The sequence below is a fragment of the Rhamphochromis sp. 'chilingali' genome (assembly GCF_963969265.1).
Source record: "Rhamphochromis sp. 'chilingali' genome assembly, chromosome: 7".
Taxonomy (NCBI): Eukaryota; Metazoa; Chordata; class Actinopteri; order Cichliformes; family Cichlidae; genus Rhamphochromis; species Rhamphochromis sp. 'chilingali'.
The window spans coordinates 33031076-33058352 of record NC_137934.1 but is presented as its reverse complement, the minus strand read 5'-3'; the positions used below and the strand labels follow the sequence as shown (position 1 = coordinate 33058352).

General features: G+C 39.4%; 1 protein-coding gene across 1 annotated transcript in view; it reads left to right on the top strand.

The window, feature by feature from the left end:
• Nucleotides 1-27277, top strand: part of LOC308400130 (contactin-associated protein-like 4) — a gene marked incomplete at its 5' end in the record, with an annotated part of 110366 nt that overhangs the window by 20148 nt on the left and 62941 nt on the right. The window contains 4 exons of the mRNA XM_080887629.1: nt 1583-1693; nt 19202-19395; nt 22871-23018; nt 24283-24489. Of these exons, the coding sequence (XP_080743755.1) occupies nt 1583-1693; nt 19202-19395; nt 22871-23018; nt 24283-24489 (660 nt within the window). The remainder of the gene's footprint in view (nt 1-1582; nt 1694-19201; nt 19396-22870; nt 23019-24282; nt 24490-27277) is intronic.

The window sequence follows — 27277 nt, the reverse complement described above, 5'->3', positions numbered from 1 at the left end:
TCTTGCCTTTGGCAGTGAATCCTTTGGGTCTTAAAGGTTATCAGTTTAGAAGCCCAAGCATTTTGTGGCTGATTTGTTGCTAGAACTCGCTAGACGCACTTGTAGTGTACGTACATCAGACAAAATGTCATGGATACCGCTTATAACTGATGATGAGAAACAGCATTTATGATGCTGTTCGTCGTAAATGTATACGATCAATTACAAATAAAAGTATGTGTTACATATGTTGCAATAACAAGACTTTTTTCTGATATGGTTATATCTAGTATTTCTACTGAATACCTGTTGGCATTAGTGCTGAATTTTTTTAATAAATTTACATCACTAAGGTTCAGTACGCCAGCATTTGACCTTGTTCGGTAACAGAGAAATGATTTATTTTCTGTGTTCATTGATTCAATATTTAAGATTCATCCTAGCAGCGTCAGTATTAAAGCAGAAAACCAATGAAATTGTATAGTTCATATGCACACTTCACTGCTGCAAGTTGTAGTAATTGTGTACACATTGTGTAATTGTGATCAATGTATCACAATCAGATTTTTCCCCTTTATTACTTTAAACCCTGTATTAATGGTCTGGTAAAATTTGTCCAGTGTTTCTTTAATAAGCATAACACTGATTATATTAAAGACTGAATGAATATACTCAAACATTTGTCAGTATTTTATATACACTTTATATTACTACTGCAGAATTTACATTTTCTAATAAAGGCCCGTGGACAAACTCTTGTCATAGTGTAGATCCTCTGATCATCAAAGCCATTCATAACATCATAATAAGCACTTCACTTTATGATATAGTTTTTGCATTGTATCAATGACTCAACTGCAGGTACATAAGTCACTAATTCATATAAAATTTGAACGTTGATGTATTGCTTGTCCTTGATTTCCATAAACATTAGAGTGTATGAGGCATGTAAACGTCTCTCCATGAAACCAAGCTGTCTTATTGCCTGAAAGAGCATTTTAAGGCCCCATATCTATCCCCCAACCTAGGATTACATATATTTTGGGTATCGGGCAATCCAAGTTTAACCTTTCAGGTGGAATGACACTATCATATGAGCAAAACACACTGAGATATTAGCCTATGAGACTGATTGAAATGGGCTAGTATAGATCACTTTTTCTAGTCTTACTGACCATACAAAGCATCCTACATTATGTGCCTCACTTACACAGCTCTAAACTCTTAATCTGTACTTTCCTTTAGGCTAACTGTTTTGGAAGAGTGGATGGGGTCCCCCCTCCCCCCTTGACAGTTATGATAGATCTGATCATTTTGTTGAGGGGATGTGACACCTTACCAAAGCCAGTTCCTGGGAAAGTGAGATACATACAGACTTTAAGTGCAGAATCTTTCCCACTTCCAAACCCACGGTGGATTCAGGATGAACATTTAGCCTAAATGTCTTTGGACTGCAAGAGGAAACCAGAGCACCTAGACAACACTAACATAGGCAAAGGGAGAACATGCAAACTCCTCACAGAAAGTCCTTATGAATGTCCAGTGAAACAGACCGTGAGTGTAAACACTGATCTCTGTCTTTTCTGCTGTGGCTGGATAACAGATGTTTGTGACAACCCACTGATGTCCAGTCTTCTACCATCATCCTTCAGAAGCTCCTCCCAGCTGTCCAGTAGTCATGGGCCAGTCTTTGCTAAGGTCAACAGGAGAGAAGGTGAGTAGTTATTCATTGTTATTGTTAAACTTAGACGTTTCACCATCTGCTGTTAGTACCCTGGTAATTGTCAAAAATGCTAACAGAGACAATCCAAGCTGGTTAGCCGTGCACCACTGCAAGCCCAAGTGAAACTGTGACTTTATTACCCAGAATTCATTACTCAAACTTAATCCCACACAGCAGTAAAGGTTCAAACATAAAACTGAACTCATTGGGAGTGCTCTCTTATTGTAAAGGCAATTATTTTGTTTTTGTTTTATTTGCTACCTTGTGAAGAAATCCATTTGGCTGACCTTACAGAGCACTCGCAGTAAAATTCAATTATCCTCATGGTGTAGTCATCGTACAGCCCACAACTGTGGATGTCGCAGAAAGATAATAGGTACACACACTGTGGGCTTCATATGTATTTTGCTATACTGTGCTTCACACACCTTTCGCCCAGTTCTTGTAAGATGCTGTTTTTGCTGGTTGATCTTTTTTGTGTTGGCTAACAAGAATAAACAAAGAACTGTATCCCCTTCTGTCAGATGGTTCTCATCATGTTTTGTGCATGTGGAAGGCATCTGCATACACAGAAACCAGATTTCAGTACTCCAGCAAACATTATGACGTTTGAATTACTGTCGCGACTGGCCGACTGTCTTTTCTTGGTCTTGATTGGATTGAGTTCTTGCTCTTGGTTTAAAAAAAATGTTCCAAAATTAAATTGCCATCTGGTAATACTAGCTTGTGTATGTGGAGCAGATGTCATCTGGCTGTCTACACTCGGTTGGTAACCAAATAAGTTGACAGTCGGATGAGACATGCATTTCCTGTTACTATTGCATTTTTTTTTTTGCTGTATGTGGAAACAATGTCAACATATGTCTGTCTGCAGTGTAGCTTGTGACATCATGCTGGGACTTTGTATGCTTCTTGAATCTTATCTGACCCAGATTGTGTGACACACTGGATTTACCTTCCAAACCGCACACGTTTTTCATGTTTTTAACCCCCCCCCCCCCCCCCCCCCCCCTTACAAAAACTATTGTCATGAAGTATTCACTTGTAAAGGATCAATCAGTGGATTTAGTTCCTTTATTTTTTATCTTTTGTTAATAATAATGTCAGTAATAAAACTTTATAAAGATCAAAATGCTATTGATGTCATGGTGAGCTATGTGGCAGGCTAGGTCAGGACCCAAACGCCAGTTTCGGAGACAGAAAGCTTAACTAAAGGCGGCAGCATTATTGCTTGAAAATGCAAACTAAAAACAAGATACATGAATACTAATGAAACAAAACAAACTCAAACTAGAACTAGGAAACTCCTGACTGGTCATTAGTCACTGGACAAGACTTGACATGACTGAAGAAAATGGAACTACACATGACACACAGGTAACGTAGAGAACGTGACAACAAACGGAAAGGTGGAAACACAGCAGGGACTAATCAGACATACCAAGACAAAGGCAAAGCAAAACTGAACACACTAACATAGGACATAAGACTGTCAAAGTGAAACGTGAAGCGTGCACAGAGACACAGACTTGACACTGAGACGCGACTGACTGGACACGAAACTTGGAACACATGGAAGACACAGTGGCTGAAACTAAAAGCTGGAACCACAAATATAACGTGAGCAGAAAACAACATGAATAACAATCATTAAGGAATATAAATTTAGCAACACAAAACACTGGGCCACTGGTCAGTGCTGTGACAATTGAGACTGAACGTTGATGGCTGACCCCAAAGCACCTATGAGAGGCCACAAAGCAACTTTCGCAAACTTTCTTAGAAGAAAGTGTATAAATAATAATATTGGGTTAAGACTGAGATAGTTCTTTTTATTAAAAAAAACAAGTTTCATTATGTACTGACCCCCCCAAACCCCCATTCAGTTAAATATCTCCTTTACATTCGTCCTGTACATCCAACTCAAACATGGTGGATACACAAAATCGAAAAGTCAAAGAACAGTAAGTTTACTCTGTGCTTTTGTTTCCACTGCTTACCTCGAGTTCTTAAAAAAACAAACTAAAAATATAACAAAGGTCATTGATCTAATCTGTTTGATCATCAGTTCTTTAAATGTTGTTGGTAAAAAAAACAGGAACGGTTTCATATTTCCTGCAACTATTCTGTCGAAAAGGGCTAAATATAAGATTTGTGTTAGCTCAACCTGCATGGTTATCATTCTTCTCTACCCTTTTCCCTTACAGCAATGACCTTTTCCATTTTTCACATTTGTGTTTGAAAGTATTAACAGTGAGGGGTTTGAGGTGCAGGCTATCCATAAAAAAGTTTTTACCTTGTGCAGCTTTACGCTTCATACATTTGGTCAGTTGTTGACATCAACCGTCAAGAAGCACCTTCAGGCCAATGAAATGGTAGGAACAGACTGAGAATTAAAAAACAACAACAACAACAAAAACAGTACTCCTTGACCGACTCTCTGTCTTTTTACTGAGATGTGCTCAGTTCTGTGGGTGTCAGTGGTGCAGGAGAGTCTTTGCCTCCCTACAGGGCACTGAGCACAAAACATCAAAGGCAAGCCTAAGCTGGATTCACAGAGTGTGAGAAATACATTCGCGTTGGCTGTAGGGATATCGAAACAAAGAGAAGAAGATGACATTTATCAATTTATCATTTGTTTTATAAATGACTCTAACATGTGAGATAGATAGATAGATAGATAGATAGATAGATAGATAGATAGATAGATAGATAGATAGATAGATAGATAGATAGATAAAGAACAGTTACTGCTAACAATTTGTACTGTACAACACACTGAAATTATATTACACTAGTACCGGTACATCAAAAGTCTCTACCGGGCCACCTGCTCGCAATAGAACCAGTGGACAACATCGTCAGTGGGAGCGGGAGACTTCTTCATCTTTTACTCAGACTGTAAGAATAATTTGATCAAGCTGGAGAAAAATGGAAGATGAGCCACCAGAATGTTGTTTTTTAAATAAGGTTGTTTGTAAACGATGTACACACATGATCGATATTAGACTGAGACAGAGGAATTATTGTTTTCGTTTTTCCACTGAAACACTAAAGCCAGGCACTTATTGGACCACTTCCAACTGCCTAGTGTAACATGTACTGTGTCTGCTCAGTTTGTAATTTCATTCAGGGCAGGTTCAGAATATGTCTTGGGAGGTAGAAAATATCTGCAAAATACATAATTCATCTGCCACATTAAAACCACTGACAAGTAATGTGAATAACACTTATCAAAGCATTATTATAGAATAAAACAGAATAGGCCTTTATTGTCATTGTACACGTACAATACATTTATGGGACAATGAAATGCTACATTGTGCTGGAAAACCTGGGCTCCTGCCATTTATGTGCATGTTATTTAGAAACCAACATTTACCTGGCGCATTGTTGCACACCTGGCACATTGCAGAAACTCCTCAGGAATGACTTGTGGGACATAATGAACCTAATGAATTGATCCAGCCTCCAGACTCCCCACATCCTAGTCTGATCAGACATCCGCAGGATTCACAAGGTGATCAACAAATAACGTTAAGGGATCCAAAGGCAACATCCTAGTGCGAAATACCACAAGGTACCATCTCAGGTCCCGTGTACTTTTAGTGGCAGAAGTAGAACTCGGTTTGAGGTATGATTACAAAGTGGTGGGAATAACTCATGAAAACTAAAACCCTTCAAAGTCAACTGTTAGGCATATCTGGACAACGCTCGGTGAGGCTATTTTTAGATTAATAACAGGAAGTCCTGTTCTGATGGCGTCTCTATGATGTGTCTCTGAATCTCCTTCATGTGTGTCAAAACAGCAACCCTTCAGCTTTTTTGGGTCTCTCCTGCTGAGTATTCTCCCTTTTTTAACTTTAAAATAGAATTCACAATGCACAATGTTGTAAATTTCAAAAAAATACATGCATACATCCTGAAACTGCTAAGTTGAGCCCCAAACTACGATCTTGAACATGGAAGTCTGACCAGTCTGACAGAGAAACCCACTGCTCATTGCACACATTTGAGATCTGTGGTGAAATGGTCATAACAGGATTGTAAAGATCCGTCTGAAAGTGGCCCAGACCTATACAAGCCAAATGTAAATAGTTTTGGTTTTTACAAGCAGATTCCAGGAAGTTCTTGATCCCACCCTCATTTGTTGTTTAAAGGAACAACAGAAACAGCGTCCTGTCATTTACTCAGGATTCTACAACAGTGATTGTCAGTTTCCACTAGTTCCCTCTTGTTGGTGAACAGGGGCAATAAAAAGTGAAGAGCAAAGCACAGTGAAGTGTCCTGTCCATCACAAAGTAGTTAGAAGTCTACTAGAAGCCAAGCAGCCGGATTAGATGAAGGTGACAGAACTCCCACGTGCTTCCTTGGGCTCCTTTGGCTCTCATTCCCACCTCTTGAGTTGCATCGTGGCTGCTCAGCCCATATGGGGACTGGTGCTGGATAGGCTGCTCACACATGGTGCCCTGTTAATCCCACTCAAGGATCACAGTACTGCCTCCACTCCCAGTACTGTGCCTCACTGTATGCATTATTTGGCTGAACATTGAACGTGGCCAATTCATTAGGCTGGGAAATGGCCCTGGCACTGAGAGTTGCTCCTTCTGATGAAGCTATAAAAAAAGGGTCTTGGGAGAGGCCAGAGAGAGGCTTTGACACAGAATTCAGCAGAGGCCCTCAAGCAGAAGGCTTTAATTTAAAGGCCAAGGAGCAACAGTCCTCAATATGTTGAGCAAGTTTGGTTTTTTTTGCCATCAGTTATGCAAGAAAGACACTTTTGTAGGACTAAGTTGAACTACTTTACTGGAGGAGTGAGACTAGTGCAAGTGGTGCAGAAGCTTATCAGAGCCTAAGTAAAAACAAAACTTATATTGACCCATGTGAGTTCAGACGCCTAAAGCAATACAGAGGCACAGAGTTGGGGATAACATTTTTGAAATTTCTGTTCATAAATGAGGAGCAGTGTGGTGCCATCTGTCCAGATTCAACCTGTTATTTAATGAAGAAATATTTTCACACCGCTGATAGCACCTGACGGAAAGTGAATCCAAGGCAGAACGGGGTACAAGGTACACCTTTCAAATCCAGAATAATGAGGTCAGTCACGCTCAAATCTTCTGTACAGTGGCAGTTTGGTTCTTGAGGTACATAAAGGTTAATAGATGCCAGGACTCTTTGTACAAGCTGATCAGTGCCTTGCTGTTACTGCCTTTAGGCTTGACTTTTTCCACCTCATCAGGCCTAGAACTGGAACTGAGGGTCTTGTGTGGAAAAAAAGCAAAGTGAAGTCCAGAACAGGGCTTTAGATTTGAAAAAAGCTATTTTACTGCTATTGGCAAAGTCAGCCAGTTCTCACTCTCACTCACACACACACACACACACACACACACACACACACACACACACACACACACACACACACACACACACACACACACACACACACACACACACACACACACACACTGAATTTTCATCTATCCTAGTGGGAGTTTGCTCCGTGACAAAGCATTTGAAAAATTTGAAAATACATGATGTATGCCTGGAAACCTGCGATTCTTCTTGAGTTAGTTAACAGTCTCATCTTTGTGTCAATGCTGTTACAGGACTAAAGAAAAGCACAGGGGAAATTTCCCACAGGGGTGATCAAGCTGATGTTAAATGGGTGCACTCAGGTGTTCATATTACAGATACTGAGCTGAAATCTGCCTCCATATAAGGGGAATGACAATAGAGTTCTTTAGCCCCTCCCTCCTCTCAAATCCAGCAGTTCCTCTCTCTTGCTGCTCTTCTTTGTACAGTGTGGTCAGCTGTAATTATAATTTAAACTCAGTCTCATTAGGACTGCCAAGAAAACATTAAGATAACTCCATTTCATCTTAAAGCCAAATGTTAATGGCCGCATTTAACATTTATAGGCAAATGTTAATGGCAGTATTTAACTTCTAAACAGTTTCTGTTTTTCAGTGGTCCATACTGATAATTGCACATTAGAGTCACTTTAATTATGCTGAAACAGGCTTGGAACACTCCATCAGTCCCCAGTAATCATTTTCTGGAAGTGCTCATTTAGAGTTCAAGGAGGGGTGCAACATTAGCAGAGGGGGGGAATTAAATGTAGAATCAGATATTGATTTAAGTGTGATATGTTTATGTGTCACCTTTGCCACCCCAGGTGCCCACTTACTGCTTACTGTTAAACACCCTATCTAATTAAATTCCACAGCTCCTCCATTCAGTTCCTTCTAATCTGAGGTAGTCAGCCTCCCCATAAATCTTATTATATGGATAAATATATATAAATATTGCCTCATTCCTTGACAAAATGCAGCTAAAGAGCCTCTAATCTTAGCATTCTGTCTACATTGCTTCTACATCCTTCAGTCAATTTACTGAAAATAGCCAGAGTAACTAATCCATGACAGCTCATTAAAAATCACATTTTTATGCTGTGACTAACCCCAATTTACTGCTGATAATAAACTATCTGGGACCCATAAGTCTTCTTTAACTGTGTTCACTCACATGAAATATCATATATTTAATAACATCCTGTATATTATTAATGGATATGCATGGCCATGGTCACACACGGTTCAGATGGCAAGTATCCGTGGATGAAGACTCCTAATGGAGTTGTCAAGAAGGTTAATTTCTGATATACACTGCTCATTGTTAATGCTCACTTCTCAACATCTGCAATATGGAAGTGTCAGTACCATCACTGCCAAGCTCAGTAACTGAGGGTCATGCTATTAATGGGAAATACGACAGTTTGAAATGAACACAAATTACATTTTAAGCTAAAAGCTTCACGTGCTTAAACTTGATCAAAACTTAAACCGCACGGCAGCAATGAAACCAGGTTGCACATGAAAAATCGTCTTACGAAATATTTACTTTTATACATTCAGCACTTTTGGGTTGATGTTACCATTTATTTCACCCAACTTAGCTAATGTTGGTCATTAATAAAGGTCTTTTAGCTCAAATTCATCCTCATCCACTAGAGAAAATGCCCAGCTCTAAATTCTCGAATATATTCAATGGTATGGAAATGATCATGAGCCCAGGTTAAGCCCAGCATAAGCCCTTCATGCAGAAAAAGTAAATCAAGAGACTTAAATATGTTTTAAAAGTGTTTGATGCATCTTGAAGCAGAATAAAGGCAACCAAGCATCGTAAGTTCTAAGCACTGTCCTTTCACAGGGAGTATTCACTTATAAAATAATAATCACAGGTTCTTTTTCTGGGAATAAGGATCCTATCTTCTCATTTTCGAGATGAATTAAGACCCCCTTAGGATTCTGTATAACTCAAAGATCAGCTTTGTTACATATTTAAAAAAATCACATTGGTTTTTATGATTTTAAGCTCTTTTCTTTGCTGCATTTGGACACTAAAAGTGGTTTTGCTATACCTGTATTAAAGGCTTTCATAAAAGATTTCAGTGACCTGGCCTCTGTATCTTTCAGGTGTTTCTTTTTTCTTTTTTTCTTTCTTTTTCTTTTTTTTTTTTACTTCCAAGACTGTTTATTTGCTCTGGTGCCCGGTCAGTTTTATATATAGCTGCATATTATCTCCCAGGTTGTCAGAAATACACCTCAAGCTCTGTCTCATATTTGACTCTCCCACTCAAATCAGTTTTAAAAACCAGACACAGACACATTTACAGATCTTGGCCTGAAATACTGCCATGCGTCTCTGCTTAGTTATCTGTGACTTACTGCATCTTTGAGACCCGCTGACTTTGGGTGACTTTTTTCCCTTGTTGTAATGGCTCGTATCCTTTCCCCTCTACCACAGTTCTGCTTTTGTCTTCTTGTTCCAACCTTCTGTTGACATGAACAACTGTGCACCAGTGCTAACCAAACAGTACATTTATCTGGCAGACACATCTATTCCTCCTTGTAAAGCCACTGCCCTGACAAGCGTTGTGTCACCATCTATTTCCCAATAGACACTAACATGGTGGAGATAGCAATTAGAACAGAGAGGATAGAAATAGATTGCAGGATGTTGAGTTCTTTTACCGTCTTATTAGCAGAGACAAAAGCTGAAGTTAATTCTGCAAGTGGAGATGGCTCTGTCTAGCACCAGGGGCACTGCTCCATTATTTGTTGCAACAAAAGCTGTGTCACCGGCTTGATTGGTCTCTCTGTGGTCAAGCCACAGACTTTGGTCATGAACATACAGTAACTGCAGCAGCAGGTATTTCTCAGTAAAATTCCTAGTGGCTACTGCTAGTTTGAAACTAGAGATTTACTAACACGAGCTTCACCATTAAAAGATAATAAATAGCATAGATAATAAAGATTTTATAGGGACATGTAATTGGGTTGCTGAGAAAATTTATAGCTCTCCAATCAAAAGCAGTCAGCTATATAAACAGGACGTGACTGCAGTATCATTAAGTCTAAGTGACAAAATGAAGGTTTTAGGAGGAAAACTGTAGTGCCCATCCTTTGTAAATATGGTTGTGCCATCAGAGATCATTGCTAGCACTCAAATGCACATAAAAAGAAGCAGGTTCTGATACATAAGCTCACATATGCATAGTTAGTTTTTCTTACATAAATTTGCAAAACCAGGCAGGTCAACAATAGCAAGCAGAGGGAAAAGCCTCTAAAAAACACCCCTTTGATGCTTTCCTTCTCCTCACATACAGGGTCTTAAATAATCAGACCCCATGTTATCTTAAAAACATCATAGTACCATATCACCCCAACGAAGGCATAGCCTTCAGCCTTCGGACTTCACTCCTGAGGAACAAGCTCCCAGTTTTGATTTGGGAGACAGATACCCTCTCTACTTTTAGGATTAGGTGACCCTGAACTCCCTTCTCAGTTACACAGCAACAGACCTCGGGGGCTTCCCATGATGCACTTAGTGTTTCTTCTTCACTCACCTGTTTTCACTCAGTACGTGTTTATACACAACTCTGCATTTAATCACTAGCTATTATTAATCTCTGGCTCTCTTTTGTCCTGTCTCCCTCGCCTCACCCCCACCTGGTCATGGCAGATAGCTGCCCCTACCTGAGCCTGGTTCTGCTGGAAGTTTCTTCCTTTTTAAAGGGAGCTTTTCCTTCCCACTGTCGCCAAGTGCTACTTTATTGGCGGTTGTCTGATCGTTGGGGTTTTCTATAATAATTTTATGGCAAACAAATGTGTGTAGATATGTTGGACTATTTCCGTTTTACTTCTTTATCCATATGAACTAAAATATGATCATTTTGACAATGTTTCATGTTTACTAATCACAGAGTAAGATACTGTACGTGCATGGGTTTAAAGAGTGTAAAGATTTTGTTTCTCTTTTTTTTTACGTAACAAGTGTTTTGCAGTGATATAGCTTGTTAATTCATATGAGGCTTTTATCAAAAATCTGTTCCACATTTCCGATAATCCCAGTCATGTGTGGTTTCTCAGTAGTTTTTTTTTTCTTATTTTGATCTAAATCAATCTTAGGCACTAAGATGGTGTTCTTATTTGGTGTGACTCAAGGACACTTGTGAAACATTTGCAGTTTCTGATGGGCACAAACTTGGTGCTGTGGGAACTGAACTTGTTATCTGTGAGTTTCTGTTCCATCTCCCACCCCTGCCCACCATGAAAAAGTCATAATCCATAGCTGACACCACGTGTCCTTGGCCTGTATCCTAGCTCTGAGCCAGGAGGAAGCCTCTAAAATAACACCCCCTTTGATGCTTTCATGCTAGCCCAAATAAAACCATGCCCGATTTACCGCAATGACACATATTAACTTATATGAAAGGATGTGCTTGTTTATGGAAGAGTAGAACTTGAATCCTACCTAAACACTAGGTACTCTCAGTAGATTATCACACTCCTAAGACAAATAGGTGGCTTTTCAAAATCTACCAGATGCAGATGAATACATTTTAATAATAAAACATTGTGCAATCAATACTACAATTTATCCAGTTTTTTATTGACCAACCATGAAGAAATCAAAACTGCACAGTCTCCCAGTCTCACCTCAAATCTAATTTCCAAGCAGACTGTTTGGCATTAACTTACTCCTAAATTCTCAAAGAGCATTGCACCTGGGTACTGTTGTTGGTACAGATGTAAAGGTGTCTGTTTTGTTTTTAAATTGTGCAATGAAAATAAAAGCTAATTTACTTTGTGACAAAAATTCAAAACTCTTGCTTGAACTTGTAGTTCTTATATAATTCTGCTGTGCGTGCATGTTTTAATTGGAAATTTGCTAATTACATTTGTTTCTTATTTGGCCAGTGTTCTACAGTAAAATCTAAATGTCTCAAATCAATATTTTAATGTAAACAAGGCAAACCATAAACTCAAAGGAATTACTTGTAGCAACAAAGTACAGCTGCTCTACAGTGCTTTTCAATCATGTCAGGATACGAGCATTTTAATAGTTGGCACCAGTACCAATAAAATACATAATTTTCAATACCCAAATGCAATAACAAAAAATAATTATCTCATGTTCTTAAATAGAAACTTCTTTATTAAAAAGTTTGTTCTATCACTCTTGGCAGACCATTTATTTATTTTGTTGATGGGACCCAGACTGAAATGTTAGGATGGCTGGTGTAGGCTGTGTATTTGTTTAGCATTAGCCACTACATTTTCTCCTGGAACATAGCTGCTTTTGCAAATAAAATACTAGCAGGTATTTAAATCCATCCATCCATCCATCTTCATCCGCTTTATCCGAGGCCGGGTCGCGGGGGCAGCAGCCTAAGCAAAGAGGCCCAGACTTCCCTCTCCCCAGCCACCTCCTCCAGCTTATCCCGGGGAATACCAAGGCGTTCCCAGGCCAGCTGAGAGATATAATCTCTCCAGCGTGTCCTGGGTCTGCCCCGGGGCCTCCTCCCGGTGGGACATGCCTGGAACACCTCACCCAGGAGGCGCCCAGGGGGCATCCTTGTCAGATGCCCGAACCACCTCAGCTGGCTCCTTTCGATGTGGAGCAGCAGCTGCTCTACTCTGAGGCCCTCCCGGATGGGGCCCGGCCGGGCACAGCCCGAAGAGGAGACATGGGCCCATCCTCCCGCAGGCCCACCACCCGCAGGAGGCGCCATAGGGGTCGGGTGCATTGTGTTCCGGGTGGCGGCCAGGAGCGGAGGCCCTGGCGGACTGACCCCCGGCTGCCAAGACTGGCAATAGGGACAGGTATTTAAAGATTACATAAAAAAGGATAATGCTGTTGATGTTGTTGGATGTGGAACTCAAACTCATTCACCTTGAATTCTTTGAACAAATCGAGCTGCTGCTGTTTTTTTAGGTGCTTTTCTTTATTTGAAGTCTTTCCTTGTCTGAAAACTATGATAGGACTATTTGCATGTCTGTTTGTTGGTGTCCTTCTTCCTTCCTTTTACACTGTGAAGCACTTTGTGCAGCATAGACTGTTGGTAATGTGCTATATAAATAAACGTGACCTTGAGCTTCCTTCAGTATAGGTGTATGGTGCCTCCTTTCAGTACTGGAAGGAATGCAGCCTTGGTACATACCATAGTCTGTATAAAACAGGCTATACAGAGAAAACAAACAGATATGCTGGATTAGAACTGACAGAAATAATTATGCTGCTGATCAAACAGGTGATATGTGAGAAACATGGTCATTAGTTTTTTTTCCCCAAACACTTTATACCCAGTTCTCCCCTCTTTTATTTAGACCCCTTCAGCGCTCCTCTCTTCCAGGTGTTTCTTCCTTTCTTCCTCTCTTCTTAAGTCTCCCTCCTCTGCAGTCCTATAGATGTCAATTGATCTGCCTTCTTCTGTCACTCTGTCAGTCTCTTCCTTTCCTTTGTTTGTGTTTGTCACTTCTTCCCTCTCCACTCCAGCTGTAATGAGTAAAGGTCAGCCTGTCTGCTCTCTCCTCTTGCGCTGTCAGTGTCCATGTCTGTTACTGAGGTACTTATTAGCTCTGGCCTTTAGCTGCTGCCCTAACAAGCAGGAAGCACAGCAAGAGAAAAGAAGATGACCTCAGACACGGTTAATTCAAGTGAAGTCACAAGTTTGTCAGCCAGGAGACTGCTGCTTTGTTTCTCAAGCTTTGCTTTATTCCCCCACATTTGCTTTTAGCCTTGGCTTTCACTCACTGCTTACTTTTTAGGCACCAAAAACAGATTAAATCTAGGAAAAAATCATTTCTTGGGTTACAGTATGCCCCTTCTAAAACACACATTGATAAATAATGATTACTCACATGGGTTAAACGTGACGCCAAGGTGTTCATTTGCATGGCTCTACCCATGAATGTGGTTTTTAAGTGCAAAAAAAGTTTATTTTTATTGATACCTGGATGCTTCTATCTTGCTGAAAACCAAAATGGGAATGACATCACACCCGAGTTCTGACATCAAAGTTCCAAGCTATCTGGATTGCAGCATTAGTTGTGGTTATACCACAGAGTTTCCTGCAACTTTCTACCAGGAGATTTTATTGCATGCTTTTTATTCATGCTTCTGTCTGCTGACAAGCTTTACTGAGATGCTGATTTCCTTTTCCAGCAGGACTTGGCATCTGCCCATAGTGCCAAAACTACTGCCAAATGGTTTGCTGACCATATTATTACTGTGCTGGCCAACAGCTCACCTGACCTGAACTCCACAGAGAATCGATGAGTGATTGTCAAAAAGAACCCACCCTAAAAATACAGAGAAGCTGAAAGCTGTTTTTAAAGCAACCCGGCCTTCAATAACACTTCTGCAGAACCACGCACTAATGCAGTCCACGCCACACTGCAGTGGGAATTTGCGGTACTAAGTACTAACGGTATAAACGAGTTGCTTTTCAGAGGTTTTCAACGCAGAACAGATTTCTCTGTTGAATTTTTTTTTCTCTTTTGGCTGATTTTAGGAAATATTATGTAAGCTATAATCACCTAAACTAAAACAATAAGGGCTTGAAATATTTCCCTTGTAATATATTTCCCTTTTAAGTTGTGATGAATATACATGTTTGCCTTTTTAAAATTAACTACAAATTAAAATAACTACTCTCTGTAACGTTGCTCAGCTGAACATTGACTTCTCTACTGTTCCTTGAGTTGAATGTTAGCATGTTGCCATGCATCTCACTTCATCTCATAGCAATCAACCAATTTGATGAAGAGATTTCAACATGCTGGCAGCGTGGATACTTTCTCATTGACACATTATACTGGGAGGCAGAATGGAACTGAGCCATTATTAAAGTTGTTAGATTTGTTTCTCCTTCAAGCTACAACTGAAAGTGTGGGCTGTTTTTTTAAAGGTCCATAATCTCTATGATCAGTTATGATGCTGACTGACATTACCAATCACTGCTGTACTTTAGCAATCTGTTCTGCAGCGTGCTATGTTGAACAATTCAAATGAAGTTCATGGCGGGTTGTGTTAACACAGTAAACTGATATAAGGAGGATTAATAATAGATGTGATAAAAAGACACTGTGTCCACTTTGGCAGTTTGAAAGAGTTTGTAGTATTGATTTACATTGTCCTAATAGCAGCATGACATCACTTTGACAACACAATCTCAACTGCTCTTCAGGGTGGCTGCGTTATTGTGTGTGTGTGTGTGGGTGTGGTGTGTATGTGTGTGTGTGTGTGGGTGTGGTGTGTATGTGTGCACCCTCAGTAGGGGAGAAATCCCTCCATCTGCTCCTTGGGCACCATGGATTTGCTTTGCCCTGACTCAGCACTTTTTATCAAGCTTACACACATGTAGACTCACAAACTCAGACACAGCCACTCAAACACACACACACACACACACACACACACACACACACACACACACACACACACACACACACACACACACACACACACATACTCCATTGAGTCAGGGATACCAGCAGCATCCAAAGTAAAATAAAATCAGATTGCAGCTGTGTTAGTTATGGCAATGTCTCTGCAAAGGTTAGCAACTGCATCAAGGCACCACTCTTTGTGTCTGTGCCTTTCAGTCCTTTTCTGCCTTTGTTTCACTTTCTGGGCTAGTTCACTTCTTCACTCCCTTTCTCCAACCTACTCATCCTCTGCGACATGTTCCTAAATTTCCCAAATACAAACCCACTTGATTAACTGCAGTATTTTATATGACACAGTTCACACTCCTGCTGTGTGTTCCTGCCATCTTTCCTGTTTCAATCTACACCATTCTTTTTTCAAATCCAGATATTTTAATCTTTTCCCAAAACATTTCATTTGAAACATGAGCTTGAGGTGATTAGAGGTGATTGGATGCAACTAACTGTACTTATAGAAAAACAAATCATGGAGGCTCTCAGACTCAAACATCCCTGATGGAGTCTGGTGCATAAATATTCAGCAGCTTATTTCAGATAAGATATATTTTGTTTATGCCAGAAATTTTGAGAAATTACTGTGTTACAGCAGGCAAAACATTAAAAACACATACTAGCTCAATAAAATTGAGTACCACAAAACAAATATGTTGTTTCTCCTTATATGCTCTTATATTCAATATTCTAATCCAGATTCATTTAGATTTTTGCTTACTATGCATGACAGTGAGTTTTTCTTCTTTGATTAAGATGCCAAAGGATATTATAATCTGTGTGTGAATACTCCACGTTATTCTTTGTGGAACATTTAGTGAAATCAACTTTCACCTACTTTACTTTTGATTTCACTTCAACAACGAAGCTTGATAAAAACACTAAACAGTGATACATTGTCAAATATACCCCAACATTTTGTGATACTTAATTGGAGGGTGTATTGCTAGCTCTACTTAAACAGGTTTATTGCATTATATATTTTTTATTTGATTAATTTACTTGGATATTAAAGGTCCTTAGTTTTGAAAAATCCACCGTGATTTTTGTTTGTAGCTAAAAAAAAAATCAACACTGGCAGGCAAAAAAAAGAAAAAAAGTCAACACTAGAAGAAATCCAAAAACGTATTTTTATAGCTGTACTTTTTGCACAAATAGCTGAGTTCAAAGGCTTCAAACTGAACAGTCATTTCCGTTCAGTTCAATTCAGCTTTGTTTATATAGCACCAAATCACCTCAAAGTGCTTTATATTGTAAGATAAAGACCCTACAGTAATAGAGAGAAAACCCCAATAATCAAATGACTCCCTATGAGTAAGCACTTTGTTGTCAGTGGGAAGGAAAAACTCCCTTTTAACAGGAAGACACCTGCAGGAGAACCATCCATCTGCTGCAACAGGTTGGAGTGAGCGTGACAAAAGATGCTCTATTGAAGAGAGCCAGATTAAAATTAAGTAATGATTAAATGTAGAGTGGTGTGTAAACACAAAGAGAGTGAGGGAAGAAGAAACACTCAGTGCATCATGGGAAGCCCCCAGCAACCTAGGCCGTTTGTAGTGCAGACAGGAGGTTAATCTGATCCAATCCTGAATATAAATATTATAAAATAGGAAAGTTTAATCCTAATTACAGTAGAATCCAAACTCGGAGCTGGTTCCATAGACGAGGTTCCGGAAAGATGAAGGCTCTCCCTCCCATACTCCTTTTAAATATCCTAGTAACCACAGGTAAGCCAGCAGTCCAATAGTAAAATGCTATGTTGGAGTTATATGCTACTATTAGGTCTTTAAGATTAGATGGCGCCTGACTGTTCAAGATTTTTTGATTCTAAATTTTAGAACATAGCTCAATAACCTTAGTTTTATCTGAATTCCCTTTGAAACAAGAAAATGTGCAGATCTAACTATAGACTATCAGCCTTCATTCTAATGAGGATTTCTAAATGAGTGCATTTAGGTATTATGACTCTGTCCTTCCAGTGTGCTGCTACCTCCACACTTGCATCTTCTTAAAAAAAATGGTATAGCAGTGTCAGACATACCACAGTGCTGATGGAAGTACCTATTTTAGACAACAGCATGAACACAGTGTGTGTTAGTCCCTTACATCCCTGAGTGTCCTCTCCAGCTGTTGCAACAGATGTTGCCCAGACAAAAATGGAGCACGTTACCCCTGGAAAATATGATAGTACTCTGCATGTCACTGGAGAACAGACAAAAGTTTCAGCTCAGTGATTTGTCTCATGTCAGAGAAGATATTTTAAGTGAAGTTGAATCACATTCACTTTCTCTCATATTGTCACCTTGGTGAGCTCATAAAAACCAGAACAGATCCATTAAATGGCAGGACAAATCTTGACACTTACTTGTGGAGATTCATAAATACCATTCTGGTGCTGCATCATCTAATCCATTTTTCTTCAAAGGGTTTGTGGCCCAGATATATCCCACTTAATGTCTTGAGGATTTATTAGTTATCATCATGAAACCAGGCAAATGTTGACATATTCTAGGGTTTTATGTCTGTGAGCATCTATGTGGACTTCAATCAAATCCAGAAAAGGGATGCACTATAATTGTACTGTGATTTGCAATATTTAAAGTTCAAAGCAGGGTCTCCTTATTATGAAGAAAATATTTACAAATGGAACATTAACTAATATACCTTTCCAGTAACTTAAACGCTCTCTGTGATGTTTCTGTCATCTCTGAAGGGATCTGCATTTTTGGCAAATAGTTTTTAAACTTCCCTTCAAGTCGATTAAAGGGAGCCAATGGCTTCTTGGCATCTTTGACCATCGTGACATTTTGTGATATGAAAAACCTGAAGATTTCATACTAAAGTGGCTGCCATGCTTGGATCCAGATATTTGAGCTGTTGAAGTACGCAGATTAGAAAACACCCATTTACCATTTTATAATCAATCTGAAGACTTAAGAATATCTAAAAAAAAATGTATTGTACAAACCAAGAAATGCTTTAAAAGACAAAAACAGAATAAAATGGTGTGTTAAATCTTAATTTAGATACCTGAAGGCATCAACAGGCATTAGCGGATTATTGGTAATTTATGTTGCTGTCTTTGATTTCTTGTTCTTTAATGATTTCTCCAAATTGGCTGTTTGAACTGGTATTATTTCCATTCTTTTCATTTTTACTACTCACACTCATACAAATGTCTCAAGTCAGTCAAAAGTCACACAGCTCAGAGTTAATCAACGCTTAGGATGGTTATAGGCTGCAAACACAGAATAACAAGTGAAATGATTTTGACACCATTTACAGAGCCGTGGCTAACCAAACAGTCAAATAACACATGCTTGGATGGAGTATTAGTAATACCGTTTTGCAAATGTGATCCACAATACTAACTTATGCATGTGAACAGTGGTCAGCTGGTCAGATTAGTTAATCACCACCTGACTGGTCAAACCTTACACCAATGACTTTTTATGCTAATGTTTTCACACACAAACACAGAGCATTTTTTTCACTGTCGACCGTAACTGCTTTTTGCCTGAACTTCATCTTGATCTTAAACCAGGTCTTCTTGTTAAAATATAATATTTACCTTATGATAACCATAGTGCCTGCAGTGTGACTGTGTAAGAGTCGTGGTCCCACAACAAGAATAATACTCACACTAAGTTTACACTAACCGCGTATACCCATTATTATAATCCACTCTTTGTTTTTGTCCCCTGTGCAGGAGCTGGAGGTTGGTCTCCTCTGGTCTCAGACCGATACCAGTGGTTGGAGGTGGACCTGGGGAGGAGAACCCAAATCACTGCTGTTGCCACGCAGGGCCGCTACGGCAGCTCTGATTGGCTCACGGCCTATCTGTTGATGTTCAGTGACACAGGACACAACTGGAGACAACACCGGCAGGAAGACAGCTTAGGGGTAACTCTTCTTCCGGTGGCAGGATTACATAGTAGTGTTGGGTGTGCAACATATTTGTGCAGTCACCTGATGGGAGTATGGATGTCCATGTCGATCCATCATCTTGTTGTAGAAAAGTACATATTTTTTAACTGATCGTGACAAGATCATAGATATTTAACAAAAAGTGCACACAAAAAGAAACCCCCCACATGTGTTATATAATACAGATTTTAACAGCTAAAAATACAGTTTGTCCAGGCAGTGACACTCTACAATCACACACAGTTGACCTAACTGTCATAGACATTATTTAACATTATCTGTGGGGACTGGTGCTGCCTGCAGCAACATGGCGTGCACACCAGGAGCCTTTCACTATTTATTAATAATACATGGAACAATGAAAGGAACTTGGGCAGGAGTCTGTTGACGGTGTGGGTCTGCTGTCAGACAGTTTAGCCTGTGCTGACAGGAGGTTGGTGCTGTTATGAGAAAGACCGCCTGGCGTAGAAAAACTCCCAGCTTTGATGCCTGAAAGCTGTCCATCACCAGTCTGCAAGCAGGTCGCTGAATGGGCGCTTTCGAGCTCAGCCGCTTTCGATAAGTGTGGCGGCTCTTAAAATGTAAATGTGCAGAAGAAATTGGTGAGAAAGCTCGCTGAGAAAAGCACGCAGTGACTTAAGTACCTAGTGTTGCGGTTGCTTTACGTCTAAATATATTCCCCATTTCTTTTTCTCTCTTTAATTTTTTATTTTTCCAGTGTTGTTTCAATAAAAAAGAGAATACTAGACTGGGAGAATGACTGATCACCAATGAGCAAAGTACAGATGTCAGAATGACAGGCAGCCATGCAAACCTCGACTGACTGAACAACATTTGATATGTCACGCGTATCCTCCCTTCTGTGTGGAAGAAAGTGCAGCTTTCACTACAGCAGCAACCCAAAGAAAACTTTTTTTCCCCTCACATTTGACTGGGTACAACTTTTTCACAGTGAAGGATACAAACTCTCCAAAGCCCTTCAAGTCATCACTAAAGAACACACTCCTTGTAGCTTAAAAACATGTTGATTTGACAGTCAGCATGAAAGGCGGTGAATCCACATCAGCTTTTAGAGCACTTTTAAAGCTTCGTCAGGCTTGCTTAGCGTCTCTGTGATGGTGAGAATTTTACTGCAAAAACAGCTGCATCAGTCACAGCTTCTCACTGACTTGTGAGGTAAAGGTAGAAACAAAGTCTCTACTCAGGTTACTTTCATTTATTTGATGGTTAGAGTCACTAACTACTTCATGGATTAAAAATAGAATAAAATTAGATCCCATCATCAAGCAAGTTGCATGTGGAGTCTTACTTTATGATGCCACATGTTTCAAATGTTTTAAAGTGTGATTCAAAAGGAGACTGTGCCTATAGAAAACAAACACAAAAATGACATTAATTAACCTTTTATCATTCACTCTTACTTTTTTGGATGTTTTCTTGAAGTCCCAATCTGACCATTTGCATTTCACCATTTTTCTTCAAACTTGAGTATGCACTAACTTGTTGTGGGCGGGTCTTCCATCCATGATCATGACCTATCCTTCCCCATCATTCTGCAACAAAGGAGTGGCTAAAGGAGAAGCACATTAAGCTCATGGAGTGGCCCAGCCAGTCTTCAGACTTCAGTCAGCTAGAAAATCTGCAGAGAGAGATGACATTTTCGGTGACATAAAAATCAAATTAGAACTTTCATGTAATGTGTTTTATTTCTAGGTTTTTTCACTGATATTCTGTCTCTCTCCATTATGAAACTACCAAAGAGACTGTTCATTCCTTTAGAAGTAAGCAAACTTACAAGTTCAGCAAGTGATCAAAGAATTGTTACCCCCACTGTACAGTATATCTCTGGCTTCAACCCAGATACCAAACAGCAATCTCAAATCCTAAAGAAAGCACATCATGTCAGAAGCATGACCAAGACAATACTTGTCATTAAATTCGACCTTTAAGGAGTTATGCACTATGAAGGCATCCCTCAGCATCCCCAGGATTTCCTGTGCCACAAACATGCTTCTGGGATGCGATCCAAACATTGCCGGAAAACCAGACCACCATAAGAGGTATATCTGATTTTGGCCCATAGGGTGGCAGGCACAAGAGTTTGGTTGAGATTTAAAAGTCAGTGCGTCATTTAGAAGTTTTTTTTAAAGCCCACTTATGATAATTTACCTCCCTGATAAAGTAAAGAGGAGTAAATGAGGTTAACAAAGCTGGCAACTCTCCTCAGAACTTCCTAAGGAGCAAAAGTCATTAGCATGGCAACAAGTATATTTCAGCAAACACCCTATTTAATTTAAAGTGAATAATCTAGCTTCACTGTGGGCAGCTATGCAGTGAAATTCCTATGTTGACTGACATGTCACTTGAATAACGTGTCTGCCAACATTATTTTACTGCCGATTCCAAACGTTCTTTTCTTGTAGCTCCTTTTAATGAAAGACTTTATTGCATAATTCAGTATTTTTATATTGTCTTGGTGGTACCAACTACGCCAGGCACAGTTCCTCTGCGATTCCTTTGTCATGCCCTCTCATCCTCTTCTTCGACTCATTCTCTAGCCATTCCTCTCTCCTTGACTGAAGGCTTGTCAGAGGCTACTCATATTTCAAAAGATGCTCAGGCAAGTAAATGAGATGCTGCTCTCCTCAGCAGGAAACAGAGCCATTTGTTGATCTTAACGCTCTGCTGGCCAGCCGGCTCAGCCCTTGAAGACGGCACTGAGATCACAATTATGCAGTGCCAGAGAAGCCAATTTCTCTCACACAGTTACATCGGTACACCCTCAGCTGAGTTTCTCACACAAACACACAGGTAGCATCACACAAGCGCTCCAGATAGGACACAAGCAAATGACATGCACAGGAACACATGGACACCTACTCTATACCGTATATGCAGCTTGTTCTTCTTGTTTTCTTCTTACACATATTATTGCAGGTGTTTCTCTGTGTGTGTGAGCCCTGCTGGATTCCCACAGGCAGCTGATTGGGAAAAATAGAAGCCATTAGTCTTTTAAAGAGAGGCTTGCTACGGAGACAGAATAGGTCCAAGTTATTGATCACTGGACAGAGATGAGGGAGAGGGAGAGACATTATCATTACTTAGGATCAATGGCTTCGGTGAGTTCAGAGTTTGAAAATGAAGATGGTCTCAGGGCAGAGGAGGTTTGGGAGACTTTTTCTTTCCACTGACAAAGAGATTTTCAGCCCTCGAATATGTAAAACTTTCAATGTATAATGGTCCTATCTAGCTTTTAGTCACCATTATGAACACTTGATGAGAAGCATATCTATCTGCTTTCCTGATAGAGGCATCACCCTTTAGTGTTTGTTATTGCTATTACATCATTATTACATTATTACATTGTTGTTGCAGCAATCAGCTGACTGAGACAGAGTGTAAGAATGAAGAAAACGGTAACTGTAACAAACATGTAACTGTATTGTTGCAGGCTTTTCCAGGTAACAGTAATGCTGACACTGTAGTCCAGTACAAACTGGAGCAGCCGGTCATAGCTCGCTTTCTTCGTTTAATCCCACTGGACTGGAACCCCAGTGGGAGGATTGGCCTCAGACTGGAAATATATGGATGTCGATATAGTAAGTAACTGTGAATTAAGTGTTATGTTATAGCAATTATAAATATATCCAATGTTTATTTTATCATAGAATATTTTGACCTTAAGTAACATATAATTATGTTATCAACAGTTAGTTGGTCTTGATTGCCTGTCTTGAAGTCTTTAATGCCCGACTGGCTTCAACTCATTTTGAATGCTAAAAATGTAAATGTGTTGTGGCATTAAAAGTGTCTTCTTTTAAAATATTACAAATGGCAGTTTTGGCTTGTTATTGTATTACAAGTATTTTGCTAGCAGCTAGTTTTGTATCTTAGAATGTAAAGTCAAACTTTAGTCAATTAATTAAAATCTTGATTTGTTGGATTAAATCTACACAGATTATCTCTATCAAATTTGGATTATGGTGTTTAAATGTGGTGCGGAAAAATAAGAAATGGTCCCTGGAACACCTTGAAAGTTATATTAATCCTGTAGCATTATATACAGAACAAGATTGTTCATTGTTTTTTAGAAAAATAGATTTAAAATACTCCCACACACATAGGCTTTGGTTTGATTTTGCTCTGGTGTGTGATGTGAGTCATACAAACCTTTTGCAGTCAATTTAGAAACCATTAGTTCTTAGAAAAATAAGCAGTGCTATTCAAACACTAAGCCATGCACTAGAATTATTGGGTGTTGTGTGTGAGATGTACAGAGAACACATGGTTTTAATACAGAGTGCAATACGAATTGAAACAATAGAAATGTACATGCAAAATGCCTTCAAGCAATCCAAGCATTTCAAGGCAGCAGCAGCAAGCTTTGCTTCTTTGTAACTGACTTAACTAAATGTCAGCCCTGTTACTTTGTGTTGTACCCTACCTATAATAAAGCTATGGTTTGTAAAACTGTACTTCTGTGACAACAGGGCTTAAATTCAACTAGTGAAGCCTACTGATCAATCGCAATCGCCTCTTTATTTTAAAATATACTAAAGAAGTTTCACAAATCGAACATAGCATTGAACATAGCACCAAAAGGAATGGTCAACTCTGGGCTAAATCATATGGAAAAGTGATGTTAATGGAGTTAAATGTGCTTGCTGAGTAAATAATTTCACCAAGAGATCCAAATCTGTCTAGAAATATCTTACAATTCTGTGAAATTCATGATGTTAGAAAAATGGTGGCAAAGACAGAGTTTGCACAGTTGTGTTAGTATTTGGTGCTAGTATGTTATTTAAAATGAATGAAATGTAAAGAATAAAACTTTTCCCTCTCCCACTTAATTTTGTTCTGTAGCTTCTAGCGTGGCAAGCTTTGATGGGAGCAGAAGTAGCCTGGTCTACAGACTGAGTGTGAGGGCAAGCTGGACTGTGATGGAGACTATTTCTTTGAAGTTTAAAACCCTGAAGAATTCTGGGACACTGCTCCATGCAGAGGGACAGCGAGATCACAGCCTCACGTTGGTGCTCGAGAAAGGAAAGCTACTACTCTACCACCTACAGGGTAGGACACCGGTCTCAAAGAGCTACAGACATAAATTAATGCTTTGTTGTGTTTTCTTACATGATAAACATAACCCCAATAATGCTGAATCATTCTGCGAAATTGCAGTTTATAGTGATATTGCCTAATTGGTTGTGCAAGATAAATATATTCACTCTGTTTAAATCAGGTCTTTTATGCATATGTAGCTTGTCATGCTGAGACACACATTGTTGGAAAGGTGTGACAATGGCACTGCCAGCAGAGATGTAAAACATACATTTTCCATCATTTGAACAGGCAGCGGTAGCATCACATATACAGAAAGTCTGTGGTCCCAAAGGACTAGCACTAGCATTAGCTGCCAAGCTCTCTAAGAAGCCTCCTGTGACAACATTAGTTTAAACCCCAGCACGAGTCCTTCTGTAGGTATTTTCCCCGAGTCTGTGTTGTCCATCTGTTACTGCTGAATGTTTGTAATTTACATATATATATATGTGTGTGTGTGTATATAGTGTGACCCCTCAGCTTCCCACTGGATGTACTGATGGTATAAATTTGACCTCTAACCTGTAAGGGTCCTATTAGTGTCCAGAAAGACATAAAGGAGGGTACGCTTTAGGGCAGTCCAACTGATTTAACAAATTACTTGTTAAGATTTACCCTTTTGGGAAAAACCGTACCTGTCAGAGGGACTTTGTCTGCTGTGATGACGTGTGTTTTGATCTTAATAGTGTGCCTGATTGTCATGTTGTCATACTATATAATCAGGGACTATTTTGCACTCCTCAAACAGTTTGCAAGCAACATATTCACACCAACTGAACATGGTAATGTTTTTGGAAGGACCAAATCAGCAGTGATCGACTTCCTGAGGACAATGACTGAAACTCTGTGCTGGAGAGTGAGTGAAACTTCCGATGTTTGAATTGAATTCAATATTTTGGAAGTTCCTTGAGCCAACTGCACTGGCAAACTCTGCAGCTCCACTCATCTGTTCATTTATTTTTCTTTCATTGTTTAGTTCTGCGAGTAAATGTCAGCTAAACACGCAAACTGTACAGCATAATTATGCACTCACTCAGGGTCCAGAGCTTCCAAAATCCCTTCTGTGTATAGCAAATTTAATATCTTGCATGTTTTGTTCCTATAATGAAATGGAACAAGCTTGAAGTCACTCTCAACCCATCTGCTGGTTCACTTGCATGTTTGTCAGAAACAATTTTGGGAAATACCTCTGATTCAATTTTGATGAAACTCAGGGGAATTATGGTTCTTTCTACATATGCCTTTTAGCTCACTACAGTGCTTGTTTGTTTATCCATATGTCTCAAGCTAATTAGAAAGAGTGCTATATGTCTAACTCTGAAAAAGTTGGGATGCTTTGTAAAATGTAAATGAAAACAGAATGCAGTCATTTGAAAATCTCAAAAGCCATATTTTATTCACTGTAGAACATAAAACCATATTAATTGTTTTCCAATAAATATTAGCTTATTTTGAATTTCATAGCAACTAATTAAAATAACTGGCAACTGATCAGTAACATGACTGTGCATAAAAAGAGCATCTTAGTAAGGCAGAGTTTCTCATAAGGTAAGATGGGCAGAGGATCACTAATCTGTAAATTGTGTATTTCACAATAATGCTCATCAACATAAAATTGACTATGAATATGTCATCATGTACAGTACATAACATCATAAAAATATTCAAAAAATCTGGAGAAATCTCTGTGTGCAAAGGAAAGGACACAAAATCAATATTGGATGCATGTGATCTTTGGGGCTTCTAGGGCACCATATTAAAAACAGGCATGATATTGTTATGGAAATCACTGCACAGCTTGGGAAGACTTCCAAAATTCATTGTCTCTGAACACTGGTTACTGTGCTGTCCACAGGTACAGGTTAAAGCTTTATCATTCAAAGAAGAAGCCACTGCCTGAACAGTAGTGATGGGTCGTTCGCGAACGAAATGGCTCTTAGAGCCGACTCTTTGACATGAACGATGCGAGCCGGCTCCTTATCGCGAGCCGTCACGTGGGGGTTTTTTTTTCTTTCTCTCAGCCTCTCTCTCGCACTTTTTTTCCGCTTCACTCTGCACGCGAGCCTTGTGCTTTACGCTGGGCAGAGGGGGGAGGGGCGGTAGTTACACTCAGTAGCACAGGAACAGAGCCAGAGGGAGAGAAAGAGAGCCAGGGACAACAACATCACATTAGAAAGGTATAGTAATCATCCACAACTATTTTCGGTTGCAGATGATAAAGGATTCAGAAAGTTTATTCATGCGGGCCCATATGACAGAGAATATGCATGTTCTTTTTGTTTTCATATTATAATTTATATTTAATTGTGTTGTGGTTTGCAGTGTTTTGTGTTGTTTTCACTTTAAATTTGTAAAAGGAAACAGCTGAAAATTTAAATGGTTAAAAGTTGAAATGTGAATAGTTGATTTTTGTATTATATGATTTATTTATTACATTTTATGTGGAGTGAATAAATAAAAGTATATTTACGGTGGCCCCTAGAGACAAAGCACATATAAACTTCAAATCACGTACAAACTCTGAAGCATGTACAAACTCCAAAACACATAAAAACATGTACAAACTCCGAAGCACATAAAAACTCAGAAGCACATAAAAACTCAAAACACGTACAAAAGACAACAGAAGTGCTCCAGGATGCTGGGCGCAGTGTTGAGCTTTTGTTATCTTGTGGCTACACAAGCCAGCAAGTACCAACGACCAGATTTGGTGTGTGATAGTAACAGGTAAATGAACTTTTTTTTAAATTATTTGAATATA